Source organism: Fulmarus glacialis, unplaced genomic scaffold (genome assembly GCF_000690835.1).
Source record: "Fulmarus glacialis isolate BGI_N327 unplaced genomic scaffold, ASM69083v1 scaffold16003, whole genome shotgun sequence".
In the NCBI taxonomy this organism is placed as follows: Eukaryota; Metazoa; Chordata; class Aves; order Procellariiformes; family Procellariidae; genus Fulmarus; species Fulmarus glacialis.
The window spans coordinates 33,166-49,944 of record NW_009203824.1 but is presented as its reverse complement, the minus strand read 5'-3'; the positions used below and the strand labels follow the sequence as shown (position 1 = coordinate 49,944).

At 36.7% G+C, this 16,779-nt stretch overlaps 1 protein-coding gene across 1 annotated transcript in view; it reads left to right on the top strand.

The window, feature by feature from the left end:
* Window positions 1-12,846: 12,846 nt before the first annotated feature.
* Window positions 12,847-16,779, top strand: part of DHX32 (DEAH (Asp-Glu-Ala-His) box polypeptide 32) — a 26,252-nt gene continuing 22,319 nt past the window's right edge. The window contains exons 1-2 of the mRNA XM_009574777.1: window positions 12,847-13,116; window positions 15,828-16,021. Of these exons, the coding sequence (XP_009573072.1) occupies window positions 12,847-13,116; window positions 15,828-16,021 (464 nt within the window). The remainder of the gene's footprint in view (window positions 13,117-15,827; window positions 16,022-16,779) is intronic.

The window sequence follows — 16,779 nt, the reverse complement described above, 5'->3', positions numbered from 1 at the left end:
TTCTTTACTGAAAGAGTGGTCAGGCCTTGGAACAGGCTGCCCAGGGAAGTGGTGGAGTCGCCGTCCCTGGAGGTATTTAAAAGACGTGTAGATGAGGCGCTTAGGGACATGGTTTAGTGGGCATGGTGGTGTTGGGTTGACGGTTGGACTTGATGATCTTAGAGGTCTTTTCCAACCTTAATGATTCTATGATTCTATATATGACTCCATAAGTATACAACATTGGATCACCTTTCTTCAACTGAATATTATAACCCTTGTCCTTATGATCTTCTTTTATCTGCTGCTTCTTCTGGCGCCCATAGCAACTGAATACAGAGTTGTATCACTTCTATAACTGGAGGATGTGTTTTATTGATGGTTCTTTTTCCTAAAAATGAATAAATATGTCAAATCATTACTTTTATAATATAGTTTGCATAAATATTTTCACATATGAGAAAATGGATTTTGGACATTCAATAATAAATTAAGTTATCATTTGATTTAGCATTTGTACCTATAATTGGAGAACCACAAGTACACACAAAAACTATGCATGTATTTTGCATCTTTATCTAAGTAACGGAATCAATTAAATTAATAAATTAAATTCACTATTTGATGGAGAAATAATATCTGAAGTTATTGCATTGGATTACTTTAGAAATCTGGTGTGGCTGCCATACTATCATACTGAGCCTATGTATTCAGTTTTAATGCAGTCTCTGCTTCTCACTATAAATCTTTCTATACACACAGAGATCCTCTCACCAAACTTCTTTTCAACAAATCTGAGATGCCACATGCCTGCAGGAAGACTTTGGGCTGCTGTATACCAACATGCAGCTCAAGTCACAAAGCAAGGAAATCTAGGAAACAAAAAAAACAAAAAAAAAGACCAAAAATTTGGAATAACAATTTTTCTATTTTCTTTTTTTTTTTTTTAAAAAAAAAGCATATATATAAAATCTGGACAAAAGAAACATGTTGGTATTATAATACATAATGTAAAAAAATAATGTAAATCACCATGCAGGTATGGGTCTACAAAGAGCTGCTTAATTAACCAATAACTGTTCAATCTCAAATACTGAGTTTCCTGACTGCATAAAAGGAAAATCTCTATTTTTGTGATAACAGCAAAAAGCAGAGATGGTTGCCCTCCTGCTGTTATAGCCTGGATGACAAAACACATGGTGCCCTATATTTGCAAAGCACTGCCTTACAAACACACACCCAGAAAGTGAGGATAACAAAAAATCTGTACAAAGGAATTTTAAATTAGGCAAGACATATTCAGTTAAGACAAACAATTTTAAAACCCAGCCAATATTTTTGTTTCTGGTTAAACTACTTCCAATGACAAAAATCTGGATATAAGAAAGATAATTTTGAAAACAAAATGTGACTTTTGATAAGCATGAATATAATAAGAAAAATATATAAATGAGAAAAATATATAAATGAGAAAAATATATAAATGAGAAAAATCAGTCTGAAGGGTGAAAAGAGACAAGAAAATCTGGCGTTATAGATCTTCAGGGAAAACAAGATCGCATAAAAATGGCAGAAGAGTGGAAGACGTATTTCCAATGATAAAATGAGGAAAACCATTGATTTTGCAAATGATTAGGATGTCTGGCAGTCAGGCTGGCAATAAAGTATTTCTCAAAAAGCCAGCAGGTGACACAGTCAAACTCTGAAAACACACACACAAACTTGAGGAGCTCGGGGGCCCAATGATATCGACACTTGCAGTTGACTCCTAAAAATGTCATTTTTACAGAAATTTCCTTTCATAAAGGAAAAAAAGCAAGTCCTACAGGTGCCAGTATCACAAATATTATCTGAACTCCACACAAATATTGCAAGGTTTCCTTAAGAAACAGAGGCTGTGAATGGAGTAACCTTAAAAAATTTAAATTGGTCTTCAGTTATGTTTTAAAACATGGCAAGATATACTTATTGGTTTGAAGCAACTATGAGAAAGCCAATAGCGTTTTCTGTGAGCTATACTACAGTGTTCCAAAACAGTATCAATACAGTATTTTTTAAGCCAATGAGTAACATAAGTCGTGTTTTATTCACCCAAAACCACTCATTATTTATTCTCCCTCTGATTCATACTATTCTGCATTCATTCCAGATAAGCCTATGTAAGCTAAATGTCTACTAAACTACTTTTCTTATGACAAAAATACCTTACAAAGATATTCTCAACGTTACTAGTTAATTATACCCCTTGATTGTAAAACTTATAATAGTTTTGTACAACATGGTAACCAACAGAAGTGGTGGGCTTAGGTAGAAAGTAACTAGGTTCAGCAACATCGGTACAGCATAAATAATTGATTTAATGTTCTCCATCCAGGTGGTACAAATGCTTCGAGCAAGTTTTTACATCCTCTCTGTGTAAGATATCCCTTTTTCAGGGCACATTCCCTTTCAACATACAGTCTGAATTATTACAATGTCTAAATTTGCTCACGTTAGAAGGAGCTGAGCTATCTTGGTAGGTACCTGCTCTTTTGATAAAATGGTTTCATTTCCCTGAAGAAAAGTTGTGTCTCATTGCAAAGCCATGAAGCAACATCTAATGTGAAGGAAAGTCCTCTAAGCTTCTTGCACCACTATACTTTTACACATCGTCAACTCCAATTTGCGTAGTTTCCAGATGCATGAAAAGGACAATGGTGTATTAGCAAACACAAGCCTTCAAGACTACCACCTTCAGAAACCCTAAAAATCAGAAAAGGAGCAACCTTGTACTAGACGGCCCGAGGTCTCCGTCCAGCTAAGGTCTTTGGCCAAAGAAGCCTTCAGAAAGAGTTGGGGATCACGTAATCCAACCCGTTTTATGGTTACATTTCTGCTGCCAACCTGTCTAGGTAACTAGGTCCTACTCAAAGGAACTAAAAAATGCAAACATTTCCTGAATGATTTTTAAATCCCATCTTACCTGTATTTATTTTTGGAGCACAGAGAGACAGTATAAACAAATGATTTATCAGAAGTAAGTCTATATTCCCCCACTCATAGAATCATCGAATCGTTTAGGTTGGAAAAGACCTTTAAGATCATCAAGTCCAACTGTTACTCCCACCTATCATTTTTCTGCAGCTGGAATAGCAAAATTTTCTAGAACAGAGAGACTACTTTTCTTCAAAGTTAACCTAAAACATTTATATCTGTTTGTGTATATATATTATACACACACATACTGTATTTCTATTACTATATACATACCTCTATCTTTTCCATTTCATGATTTGTTCTCACTTAAATCTCATTTCTCTAAATGAAGAGAAAATACTACCTTTGTTGGCAATAGTTAATGTTGAATTAGCTAAATCTCTGTCCACTGGATACGTTTTAGCAATAGCAAATACTGTCCTGCAACTATTGCTATGCATAAGACAATTTTAATCGCTAATCAAGAATTTGCATGTTATTAAAAATACTATATCTGTAAAGAATTTTTAAAAAGCTTGCCATTTTGACCAAGGAAATCACATTTTCCACAGACAATGAAAGTCTCAGAGTTTTCTGTACTTTAAACCCACTGAATAATAAGGGCAGGAGAAAGAAGTCAATTTTAGTCCATTTTGGGCACTCTCCTCAGCAGCCTCTGTAAGCACAATTCAAATTTTGGCCCTAGGCACAGAGCAAAGCAAGCTGGATGCAACGCCATCGCTCCTGCTCCAGAGGTCAGAAATCATACATTAAGGGGGGAGAGGGGCTGAAGGGTGTTTGTGTGGTTTGGGGTTTTTTACCTCAAATTATTACATAATCTGATCACTGGATTCCCCACCTAAGAAACCAAAGCTTGCCTGCATGCAGATTTCAATGAGTATGATTTTACTGCTTATTTCATCTACCATCACTTAACTTGAATCACATTTGTCTCACTTTACTCTCATTTCATCAAACATGCATTGCTCTTCATTAAGCAGGAAAGCATATACTATACAGTGCTTAGTGTTAGATATATTTTACTTACAGGAGAAAGAAACAAACAAAAAAACCCCCTCCTCTATACCTTGCTAGAGCCAGGACTGTGATTATTGCCCACTTGTATAAGATTGTTCTTAATGATTTATTCAGTAAAGGCCATGACTGAAAGTAACTGAAAAGAAAGAGCATAGAAATAATGAGTAGGTGAATTTGAATATTCAACAGTTCATTCAAAGCTCATGAAAACATGTGTAGTTCTTAAAAATAAATAATACCATTTAGTCCATCCAGTTATATTCTGACGTGTAAAACAAAACACTACCCTTACGCACCTATAAAAGGCAAAGATACTACATTTGCATCCCATTTCAGAGGCTATAAAAAAATTTGTAACTGAAGTATTTATTATTATAACAGATACCAGATTTCATTACCACAACCATATAGCCCTTCCTAACATATTGCAAAAAGGTTCTGATGCTGCAGTTTGCTTTAGCACTATCAAAGGAAAAAATCAAAGTTATCTTTCTGGAAACTTTCAGAGTTAAAGTGAAATAAAAGGTGAAATTTACTCGGTAGAAACAACATAGTTACTGAGAACGAAGAAAACATAATAAAGCGGGTATTTTTCTTAATCCACATGTAAAATTATATTTGCTTTCTTCTACAGAGGTAAACAGAAATTCAAGATCAAGAGATCACTTATTATCTAACATTTACTTTTTTTGCTTGTATCTGAAAACTACAACAAAGTTTGACCCCACATAAAGGGTTACTCTACCTTGCGAAAATAAGCTACATTTCCATAATTCTTTTAACCACACGTATCTCACAGATATAGTAACAACATTTTCTGGAAGAAAATTTGGCTTGATTTATATCAATGGCAAAATTCCCATTAAATTCAAAGGCCAAACATTTAGTTCTGCATCTGTAATGAAGCAGACATTCATACTAAATATTATCTGCATATACAACAACAAGAAGGACTTGATTTAGCAGAGTATAGCCATGCCAATTCACATTAACTTCCCTAATATTTTGGCTTGAATAATGACTGTAGGGTAAAAGCCAAAGAATGAAGACTGACTCCATTTATATCTGCAACAAAACTCCTACTGACCTGATTAGGGTAGGAATATTGTAACACCTCAGGCAAAATCAGTGCAAAATGGTGGCCAAAGCAATGACATGGGATTTTCAGGTTTTAAGTCGACGACCACGGCGTTAAAAGAGCTCTGTAATGAAACCCAACAGTGCCAGTGACCAAATGCAGCTGAGAGGCACTGAACCAGGGCAATGTCACATGAAAACAATCTCCTAATGTCAAAACAAAACAAACTTTTATTTCGGAGCACATTGATCCTTGCCAGTTCCCAGTGACAGTAAATGTGTGAGCAGCAGAAAACAGCCATGTCAACTCCAGCTCAGTTCAAACAGTACTGGAAAAAAAATATTCAACCCCAGCATGCAAAGTCGATATTTCATAAAGGCAAAGTTCTCATCCTTTTGCCTCGGTTTTTATTTGCAGTACTGCAGCATTGTGTTTTGCAGGAGCACAGTATTCATTATCAAAAGGCATCCTTAATGTGCAACATTTTCACATCTCATGCTTCATTGAATAAGTTATTAAGTTACAGCTTCCTTAAAAGTTAGTAAGGATAAACAAGTACTAATAAATGAAAATTTTTGGAACGTGAAACAAATCAATAAAATTTGTACTTACAAAAAAGTAGCCACAAAATACTTTTTCTTTTTATATTAAAAAATGAACTAGATTAACTTTACGTATGCTTTTTCCATTCTGCATGATCTAAAGTATCAGAAATCCATACCCAAGGAGAAAGGAATAGATCTCTGTGTAAGGAAAGGCAGACACCTGTGACATAAAAACACTTGGGGGAGGTATGTGCAATATATTTTATTAGGCAAATATAAAAAATAGCCACATCAATCAAACCCTAAAGAGGCAGTTGGAATATCTTAGAATACAGAAAATTAATTCTAGAGTAAACAGACTTCTCATTCTATCATCTACCAAAGTAGCAATGACCACTCTAAAAGTTTCACGCTTGCTGCCAAAAGTTGTAAAGAAAACTGAAGCCGTGAATTCACAAAACAACTGCTCAGCCACAGTCTGCTGACACAGCAGGTCTGCTCGTCTCTGTAGTAACCTCTTCTAGAGTTGGAAACATCTGATTTTGGGTTAGGTAATTTGAAGAACCCGTATAACTCTTTCTCCAACTCTTTGGGTTAAGTGATAGCTCCTTTTCATCAACTGCAAAAACCTGATGACTGCTGGGTGACTAAAGTTTTGCCTTCCACTTGATCCCTTGTCAGCTGCCCATAAATCTACCAGCACCACTATTTATCACTATCTATAAATGCTTCACCTTGTTCATTTTCCACTACATTGCACACCTTTCTCTTTCATTGCTCAACGTCCCTTCCATGTGCTTCACTTTACCTCCCCAAAATCCAGAAACTCATGTTACACGCAGTGAAAATATTTCAGCCTTCTCATTCAAAGAAAAACATAACCACATCACTAATATTTTCAATAGTCCCCAACTTGTTCCAAGAGACTTTCCAGAGAAAATTTTTCATTGGTTTATAAAGCAAAAGTATTCTTTGAGAAACAGCCTGATGTTTCTCTATTCCCCACGCTGCTACAGCACTAGATTTTGTTGCCGCCCCATCAGACATTTTGGCCCCTACCCAAACTGTCTGTAGTTCCTGTCATCTGGAACAAACTCTACTAATACTGTCTAGCTGACTCTTCATCTCATTTCAAATCCAAGTTCAAAATATGCTTTATTCTCTTCCCTATGAATTAGGGAATTCCTAATCCTATTTCTTCCTCCTCCTCCTCCTGCTGTTCCAGCTCTGGAAAGCGTTAAGTCTACAATACGCATGAATATTATACTAATGACTTGAAAAGAGAATGCTGGTCTTGTTTTTCTAAACAACATAAAGAGAATAGAAAACAGATGAAGATAGCCCATTACGTTAAAAAAACACTAATAAATTAGAATAAAATTCCATTTAGGCCTCCTATCATCTGTCTTCTTAAGATGTCTTGGTGTTTAAATAACATTTAAAGCTATTCTCTAAAACAGCTCAGGAAAAAAGTACTTGCAAAAGATACATACAAGTACTAGTTTGCTTTTCATATCCTGATCCAAATGAAGAATAAACAAACTTGTGGATAATGTCCTAACACAGCTATACTACAGATAATGAGATAGCCAATGGTTTTATTAAGCAAATGGTGATGATAAATACGGTAACATACAAGAAAACATGTTTTGAGCTTTCTTTTTTTCTTTTTTTTTTTTTTTTAAATTGTGAAAGTTAGGGGCATTCAGCCTGTGTCCCATACCAAGCCAGTCCATCCTGCAGTCCTCTCCTGGAGATGACCTGGGGACACAGGGCTCTGGCAGTAACCTCCCAACCTCTTTCTTCACCATCTTCTTCCCACCACCCATCACAGCAATGAACATGCTCATCAGTCTCAGCAAAATCCCAGCAGCTCCAGGTTTGCTCAGCAGGTGATAATTGCAGTACTAACGGGAGCCTAATGCCTGTCACTCCACATGGACAAAATGCCAGGTCTTTTCAGAAGTACTCTTGAGGCTTAAATGGTACATAAATTAATCTTACGTATCCTTACCTACAGAAGGATACCAGATATCACTAATGAAAATCACTAAAATTGCTCCTGCTACTGATTTGGGATGGGTGGGATATGGAACGATTAATAAAATACTGAGTCTGTATATTTAATTTACCTTTTCTCCTTTTTAAAATAAAACTTACTTAAACTTCATGACAGTTTATGACAAACTATATTAAGCCCTGAAGTCACTGTAACCCATTGGTAGATATAATACTCAAGCGGTTTACATTTATTGCCACTACCGAACTGAGCAAAGTCACTGCATTGTACCCAGAGCCTGCTGGAATGATAACACAGCTTCTGACCATTGAAGCCTCCATGTGAAAAGAGGATATTTTCTTGATTCGAATCTTGTAGGATTATACTAATCTGAAACCATCCTCTCAAGTCACTAGCTATTAGGCCACACTTCCTTTTCTTAATACATCTGATTGGAATTTTAAAATATTATATTTTGTTATTATTTTCAATATTATTGTATATGTAAAACAATTACATTGTGATTTTTAAGTGAATTCCAATTTCAAGCCACAATTAGCAAAAAAGGAAAAAAACCCCAAGAAGTGTCTTACATTCTTCTACTTCACGTTCACTAAACGTCAAAATGATGAAAATAAATGTGAAAATGATGAATCTCAAAAACAATCAAGTATGTTGCTTACACATGCACAATTTCAGCTCAAAACCCATAACATTCTCATTCAATCCTGGGCAAACAGTGAGTTAAAACTAGATTTTTTTTTTGTTTGCTGACTCAAAACACTTTGTTCTAAACCAATCTATCACTGGCTGTCAGTACTTTTAAGAGCAAAACTAGTAATATTTTACCAGACAACAAAACCTTAAGTGGAAATTAAAACACAATAGAAGCGTAACTCATCTGTACTGCTATAGTCTCTCTTATATAATGGAAATTCTCTATTTTAGTTTTACATTTTGCTCAATAAACAGTAATATAGTTACAGTATAACCAAGGTTAAATGTTGCTGTCAGCAGGCCAACAGAGAAGCTAACAGAGTCTTCATATGAGAGGGGGTTTTTTCCATATTTGTTTGCTGTCTGTTGGCCAGACACCAAGCTTTCGTATTCATAGGAGTATAAAAAGCAACCAAAGAAAAAAACTAAATTGCTGCAGAGACTATTAAAGTGTCATTTTTAGTAATAGGACTCCATAAATCGTGGTGATGTTCTCACCTCCAGGTTCTACTAGTGCTTGGCACTGCCTCCCCCCGCAATCAGCTCCAGCGGGTTTATGCATACAGGTTACTGGTTCAGCTTTTATTATACACAAGGAGACCCCCATCTCCATTCCCTGTCCTACTTTTATCACAGAAAAGCTCTTCAATGAGGATTCAACATGCGCCAAAATCTAGCTATCGCCCAAGCCTCCTACTTGCAACACCTGCCTTGGCAGGCTGGCTGCCCTTGGGAATAGCGGCACCACAGCATTGTGGATGCTGAGCTGCAGGTCCAGGGGACACCTGGGCTTCTCCTTGTCCTGGACATGGTCATGGCCCCGGAGTCCCACAACGGAGGCCACCAGCCTCAGGCCATGGGAAACCAGAGGTGGCTTAGCAGGGTAATCCAGTCCCACAGAATAAACTAAGCTATCTGGGGGGTAAAACAGAAAGATGTCTACTTTTGGAGGCCATCTGTCTTCTGAACTGCATTGGCTCCACATAACCCTCATTTGGTCTCATTAAGAAAAAACAAAGTGTTCAAACAGATGACAGCTCCTGGTCTAAAGTGCAGGGGAGGAAATGGGTGTTGTACCAGGCACACAAATAGTAATATGTTACCAGCATACATCTTTTTTTATGTTAAAAGGGAAAATTAGCAACGCCTTCAGGAAAAATGTAGTTCAAGGTTAGGAACAGCCCCTCCACTTTCAGCTGCAAAGATGCAGTTCCACGTCCCGGTGGACATACACACGAGTGCTGGAGGGATTTGGCATCAAAAGATTTTGTGCTGGAAAATAGGATGGAAAGAGGAACTATTCTTGATAGCATCTGCTGGTTCTCATCTAACAAGAATAAACTATAATTTTGCTTTTTAAAATGTGATATACTTCACATTCGTATTTCATAGGCTTCTTTTGCTCCATTATAAAGTAAATTTAATCTGAAACTCTATTTAAACAATGTTCTCGGGGAAAAAAGTAGTGACACCCTTAAATTCCCATTGCTATTGCAAACTATTGCTTCCAAAATGGGGGAAGAAAAATGAAACAGAGAAGAAAGTACATTGTAATACCATTGATATTACAAATCCAAATTCTGTATAAATTACACACAGAAAATCCTCCTCCTCTGACAGATTTAATAGCAAAGCTGCAAAGAGTACCTATATATTAACAAGGCTTTATTAAAGATACAGAATATGTTCTGTGGTATTTACTGCTTTCCTACAGCACATTATCATAAGCACTTGCACAACAACATATAATTTAAATCAATAGCAAAGTTCTCATTGATATCTTTGAAAGCAGCTTATACCCTAATTTACTAAAAGCATTCATCTGCAGCAAGTGTTTCTGTTATTTATTAGAATTAATTAAATCCTTCTGTATTATGTTAAAAAGTATATCTTGTAAATCCTTAAGGGCCTGCTGTAATGACAGCAATCAGAAGAGATGATCAAGAAGCCTTGTATCAGAAAAGGATGCAACACTCCAAAGGGAAGAAGAGATCTTGCCAAAGAGCAAAGCCAAAGCCAAGAACACCTGCAGTGGCACTACAGGAGACATCCAACAGAATGGTCAAAAGCAGGTGGAGTGACAGGGACCAGGACAGAACAGACAGACATCATGAGGACAAAATCAAGAAAGAGGCAAGATCAGAAACCAGTACTGTGGAAGACAATGGCAGAGCTAGAGTAATGAGGCATAGAGAGCAGCAAAGAGCTACTGCTTGGATGTCTTAATTTGCAAAGGCAATGCTCAATCACGCTCCTAGCCCAGCGTTTGGCTGTGCTCATTAGACACCTCGATTGCCAGAGAAGCTGGCTGCAGAGAGCTGTTGGGCCGATGCTCCAGAAGAGGCTCAAAGTACTCAATCAGATACTGGCTGAAGATCAGGATAAAACTGTTACACGGCCCATTTTAACAAAGATAAATAATGTAAACCAGTTAACAACCTGTCCTGTTAAAACATTCATGATAATGAAAGGAATATTCATTTCGCAATATGTGGCTTTCAAATAGTAAACATTCTTCTTGATTTGGTAACTTAGTTAAATTTGCTCTCTTCCATTACAGGTACCAAAAAGGAAAAACAAAAAAACGGCTGTGGTATGACCATTCAAATTTGTTCGATGAACCAGAAAATACTGCTGCCCAGTTCTTATGTTTTGAAGAAAACAAGCCTGTGCTGCAACTGAGGAAAGCAGAGAGCACAAACTGCTACTGCTGCTAAGCATATGAAAAACAAGCAAAATGCAGGATAATAGCAATTCACCTGTTTGCTTGAATTTAAGCTGAATTTCACAAAAACCAGCCTCTGTAGGATTGTGCTCTGTCAGTCCCCTCACAACATTTATGCCTTATTGACTGATTTCAACCGCATCTGTGAGAGGCAGAGATCTCAATGGTAGTGAGTTTGCAACAATAAATACAAAGGATGTAACAGAAAATGAGATAAAACATTAGACATCAAGGGATCCACTAAGGTCAAAGAAAAAGTGACTTCGAAGTTCAGCTGAATGTGACATAATTCAGTGTCATCTTCACAGATATCATGATACCTCATCCTGTCATCTTCACAGGTATCAGGTACGACCCCACTGATGGTTAGTCTGAAGCATATTTTGCAGTACTGTAATGCCAGAGAGCGGGCAGATAAATCACCTGGTCCTTCTGCCTTTCAGAGATGCTCCTCCAGAAGATCACGTTTGGTTTTGGCCCTCAAACTGGGCAGTCTGTCAGTCTTTGCTGCCAGCCAGTCTAAGTGCCAATAATCAGCCTGTTTTGTGAGCAGCATATAATTAAACTTATCTCATTTGGATTGAGATATACAGACTGCTGAACAAAAGATTTTCTCCTACTTCTCTTTGTTGGTTTTCTATGCTGCTGTCATCAGGAAGTGCATTAATAGCATTGTAGCCAGTATGGTCCAAAGCTATGAAACAAGAAAAATTTGTAACAAGAGGCAGTAACTTTTATTATATTACTTAGCACAGAAAAAGCCTGATATAGAAAAAGCACACAAGCATTGTGCTCATAGTCTGTTCATTGAGACATTATCAACATCACTGTTCAAGGAGACCTGCCTCTGGAACTAAAATAAAAAAATGTTATTTAATATTTGTGTTACAGTACAGATCAGTCAAGATTAGGAGACTCTGTTTTGTTACTTTTGAGTCCCAAGAGTTGGAGTCACATTACGTCAGTAATTTGTTCTTCCCCCATCTTTCAAGGCCACTTCTGTTGCCCTTGAAGGATTAGAATTGGCATCTCTCTGCTTTTTTTAATGTATTAAGTATATTTTAGATTTTTAATTACGGCAAAGGCTGTTAAAGCCTTGTAAGATTTCCAAGTTAATACACAGAGTATATAAAAAGACTCTTTCTAAAACACTGCAAATAACATAAAATAAAAATACTGGCTCTTCCTGATGGACACTTTCACGCAGCAGTTACCTCCTGTTAACTGCATGCTCGCAGCCCCTGCGCTGTTTTTGCTGCACCCAGGGGTGAACCCCATTGTGCCGGGATTAGCCGGCCACATGACCATCTCTGCAATCACAATAATCGCCCCGTAGCCTCCTATTCACGGCAGCCGGGGCACAGGCGGGAGCAATAAAGGTCAGGCTCAGCATGCTCTTTCCCAATTATTCTCCAGCCTGCCTGAGCAGTAGCAGACAAGAGCACGAGCAAACACACCGGCTGGTACTCATAGTCTGGCTTTAACATGCTACTAAAGTGCAAAAGCTACTTAGCTTCTGTTTAACATCTTTTGGTTTAACCACCTCTACTTTGAAGAGTTTGGACAATTTTAAAAATATATTTTCTCGAGGCTCAGTTGGGTTATTAAACCACTTGAAGTGACAAGCAGACCACAAGAAGGCAGCTGGACACCAAGACTGAACTTTTAAACAGAAGAGCTGGGAAATACTAAATCCTGAAGCAAGCAGAAATGGATTTCCTCGGGGTTAGGGGACCTGAATGATCAATCAATACAAAGGACTCCTTCCATTACTAATGTGTTTTTGCTGGGAGTAATATATGTAAGAAAAATGGAGTTTTTAACCTTTCCTCCAGAGATCCACTGCTTTTCAGAACTACTTGACTGCAGCGATGGTGATGAAGAGGAAATACTAGTATGTGGAGAAGATTTAGAGATTAATCCTTTTGATGGCTTGCCTTACTCTTCCCGTTATTATAAACTTTTGAAAGAAAGAGAAGAACTTCCAGTATGGAAAGAGAAGTATACTTTTATGGAAAGTTTGCTTCATAATCAAATTGTGATTGTGTCAGGAGATGCAAAGACTGGCAAGAGCTCCCAGGTCAGTACAAGTTACTTGGTTGGGTTTTTTTATTATTATTTTTAGAACATTTAATGTTGTACACTTTTCAGAGTTACTATTACTATTTTACTAATATTACATATTTTTAAAACAGAAAAAACTTTTTGCAATTAATTTACTATTCACTGCTGTTGCCCTTTATTTATATTAGGCACATCAATATCCAGATTTATATTACACTAGTATCTGGTTTCTGTTAGTAGTGGACTGCTGCTATGCTGAGTGCTGTATGGTATTGCAATATAATGACATCCAGTTCTGAAGAGTTCAGCTGCGGTGTACGCACATATAGTTGTATTGAGTTTAGCAGTTCTCTGTGTAGAAACAGATGTGCAGCCATCTATTGTAATCTGAGGTATTAAGGCCAGAGAGGGAAAGTGAAATACAGAAGGTGACAAAAGATTAATGCAGTCAAATATAGATGTACACTATATATATATAAAAGCATACATTTAAATAACTTCCTCCAAATATTCACAAATAATTGACACTTACTTTAGGTTTGTTCATTACAAGCCATTTTTACTTTGTTGATGATGTCTTCTGGGCTTCAGGGTAAGTTGAGCACTGAAGAGTAACACTTCTCAGACTGATTGTCTAACACTGTCATACACAACTAACAAAAATCTCAAACTACAACTTTTTTTGTACTAAATACTAAATTTAAAGATATCAAGCCTTCTCTGAACGCTGAAGACCACATGCATTAACTACTATAGTTTAAAATTCAGAACCAAATATACACATAACCTTAGAAAAATTCTGTATAAAATTTCCTTGTATCTATCAGTATGTGCACTGTAAATTATTGCTTTGTATATTCAACATCGCATCTCAACTTGAAAAACTATCAACTATATACTTTAAAATGTATTACAGAATGTATCAGCTAAAATCCTTCCCTACTGAAATTACAGGTGTATTTCTACTGTCTTCAGAGAGGCCAAAGCTAAGTGTAAAATACTTTAGGACTTATTTCAGATTGCTTTATTATTTTATCAATAAACCATTCCTCCTACATTTGGCTGGCCACTACTCTGTTCCACTGGAAAATTTTATTGCCTCCTCCCTAATATTGGCTAAACTTGTCATTTTACCCTCTTTTTGTCCATCATCACATTGAATGCCCAGAAGAAATAGTAGACTTTGCAATGCCTATGTTGGATTCAATGCATATTCTTACTTGGAAAGCATGTTTTGGTTCTGACTAATGCTATATATCAGGAAAGAAATACAGTGGATTTGCAGGCAGGTCACAAGAGACAGTGAAAAAGTTCTCAGGGAATGAAGGATTGAAATCAGTAGGCTGTTTCTCTGGGAGAAGTAATGGTCTTTCCCTCACTTCAGCCAAAAGCAAATGCTTTTTCCAAGAATACACAATTACTTTACAGAACTCATGTTAAAATACATCACGGAAGCCAAGATCTCAGTTGACTCTAAACACATAAATGTCCACTAGGACTATCAAATTCTGTTGTAATAATATATATCAACCTCACTCTGTTACCCTGGTAAGCAGAGAATAATTTTCAAGTAAGTGTTATAAGCCAAAACATGATTGTTTATGACTGGGATCAGGAGAAAACTTTCCTGCAGGTAAAGGTGTAGGATAATTACTGTTGCAGGGCATCTCATATCTGCCAGAGACTTTGATGCTGGACACTGCTAGAGATCACATGCTGAACTAGAGACATCATACTTCTAATTGAAAATTCCTATGTTCCTATAAAAAGGATACACACTCACCTGGTGCCTGGAATATTTTTTGGAGTGCAAAGTCTTTACCTCTTGTTATTGACTGTAATTTATACAAAACAAACTTTGCATAATAATAAACTACTTGGTAAGAAATATTAGCTTTTTAAAATTGTCCTTAAACAAGTTTAATAAGATGTAACACATTGCTGGCTGTTTTTTAAACATTTTTAGAAACGTAAATAATTATACAGAAATAAACAATGTGGCTGATGCACCTAGTTTATATATGTTAAGTAAAGGATTTGAAACCTAATACTTTCACTGAAATAATATTTATAATGTAATTTTACTTTCTTATGACAATAACACATTAACACTTTCTAGTGTTGATTTTCTACTGTAAATATATAAATTAGAGAGCTACTGCACAACTTTCTGGAGCAGTTCAGTTTTAGTTATTGTTTACAGAGTAATTAATCTGAAATGACATATATTTTCTGTGGCATTTGTCAGTTTGAAATCCTCTTCTTCCTGGGACGTTTCTCATGTCAATCACCTGAATATGACATAGCATGGGCAGGTTTACTGCTGAGTCATCTGAGAAGCCCCTGACAACAACTGCACTAACATTGTTGGATCAGTCAGGAGATGCGTAAGAGTGATACTGCCGGTGTTACCTGCTCCCCCGAGACCAATTCTGTCCATTCTGCAATATATTCAAATTAATCTGAGTCCAGTTGAGAAATTCCCAAGTAAACCTTCTATCCCATGTCACTCCAACTCTTGACTACTTAAGAGATTCAGGGTCTTGACATTTATCAAGGCAGATAATTTCTGTGTCAGATGCAGCTCATTCGTCACTAGTCAGGCAGACAGTAAGCAGCAGGTACTCAGGTTGATTTAGTTCTTCCACACTGTCTACTTCTTTTGCATTACAGTCTCTGCTAAAGGTGTTAAATACCAAATACATCTGTTTTCTTATTTACTTACAGATTCCTCAGTGGTGTGCCGAGTATTGCCTTTCTGTCCACTATCAACACGGTGTAGTCGTATGCACCCAGGTACACAAGCAGACAGCGGTGTGGCTGGCACTGCGTGTAGCTGATGAAATGGATGTCAATGTTGGTCACGAAGTGGGGTATTTCATCCCATTTGAAAGCTGCTGTACAACAGAAACTATCCTGAGGTTTGTGTGTTTGGTTTTTAATGCCTTCAAACTAATATGTAGTATACAGTTCTTTGCAAGTGCAAAAGTTTGCAGCTGACAGCACTCCAGTCCGTAGCTCTTCATTGCACCACTCCACTAACATGGTCAGGACAGATAACCTAACAACCGTGGGGGAATATTGCTATAGTTGCAAAAGATTTTTGCATACAGTATGAAAACAAGAAAACCAATACTGCTTTATAAAGTTGCTTAAAATATTTTAAAATGCAGATACTGGAAATTTTGTAATTAATCAATAAGCTGTAACAGGCTTGAAGGAGGTATTCTGTGCTAAATTGTAGTAGATATATAAGTGGGCAACGTTACAGTCTGTGCAAAACTTCATTAAGCATCTCAGTAAGCTCCATACCATTCTACTTTTTCTTTCTCTGTTTTCCAGTATGAGTGTTCATTACCATAAAAGGACATGGGATAATCTATCTCAAAGTAAAGCTGAAATTTAAAAGCAATCAAAAATCATGGCTAGAAAAGGGTATATTCAGTAACAAAAGAAAAAAGCATTTAGGAGGATTTTTAAAAGATAAGAAATGCACTTAATGTATTAAATATAGACAGATGATAGCAGCATCACAGGGATTCAGATTTTGAGCTGCTCTCAAAGTTAGGAGAATTATTTTCTCTGGTTCCTTAATATGGCAGGCACAAACTATAAAATCTAGATCATAAGCCTTTTTCCCAGCCACTGATTTCCAATGGAGAAGAGCATACTCACCACT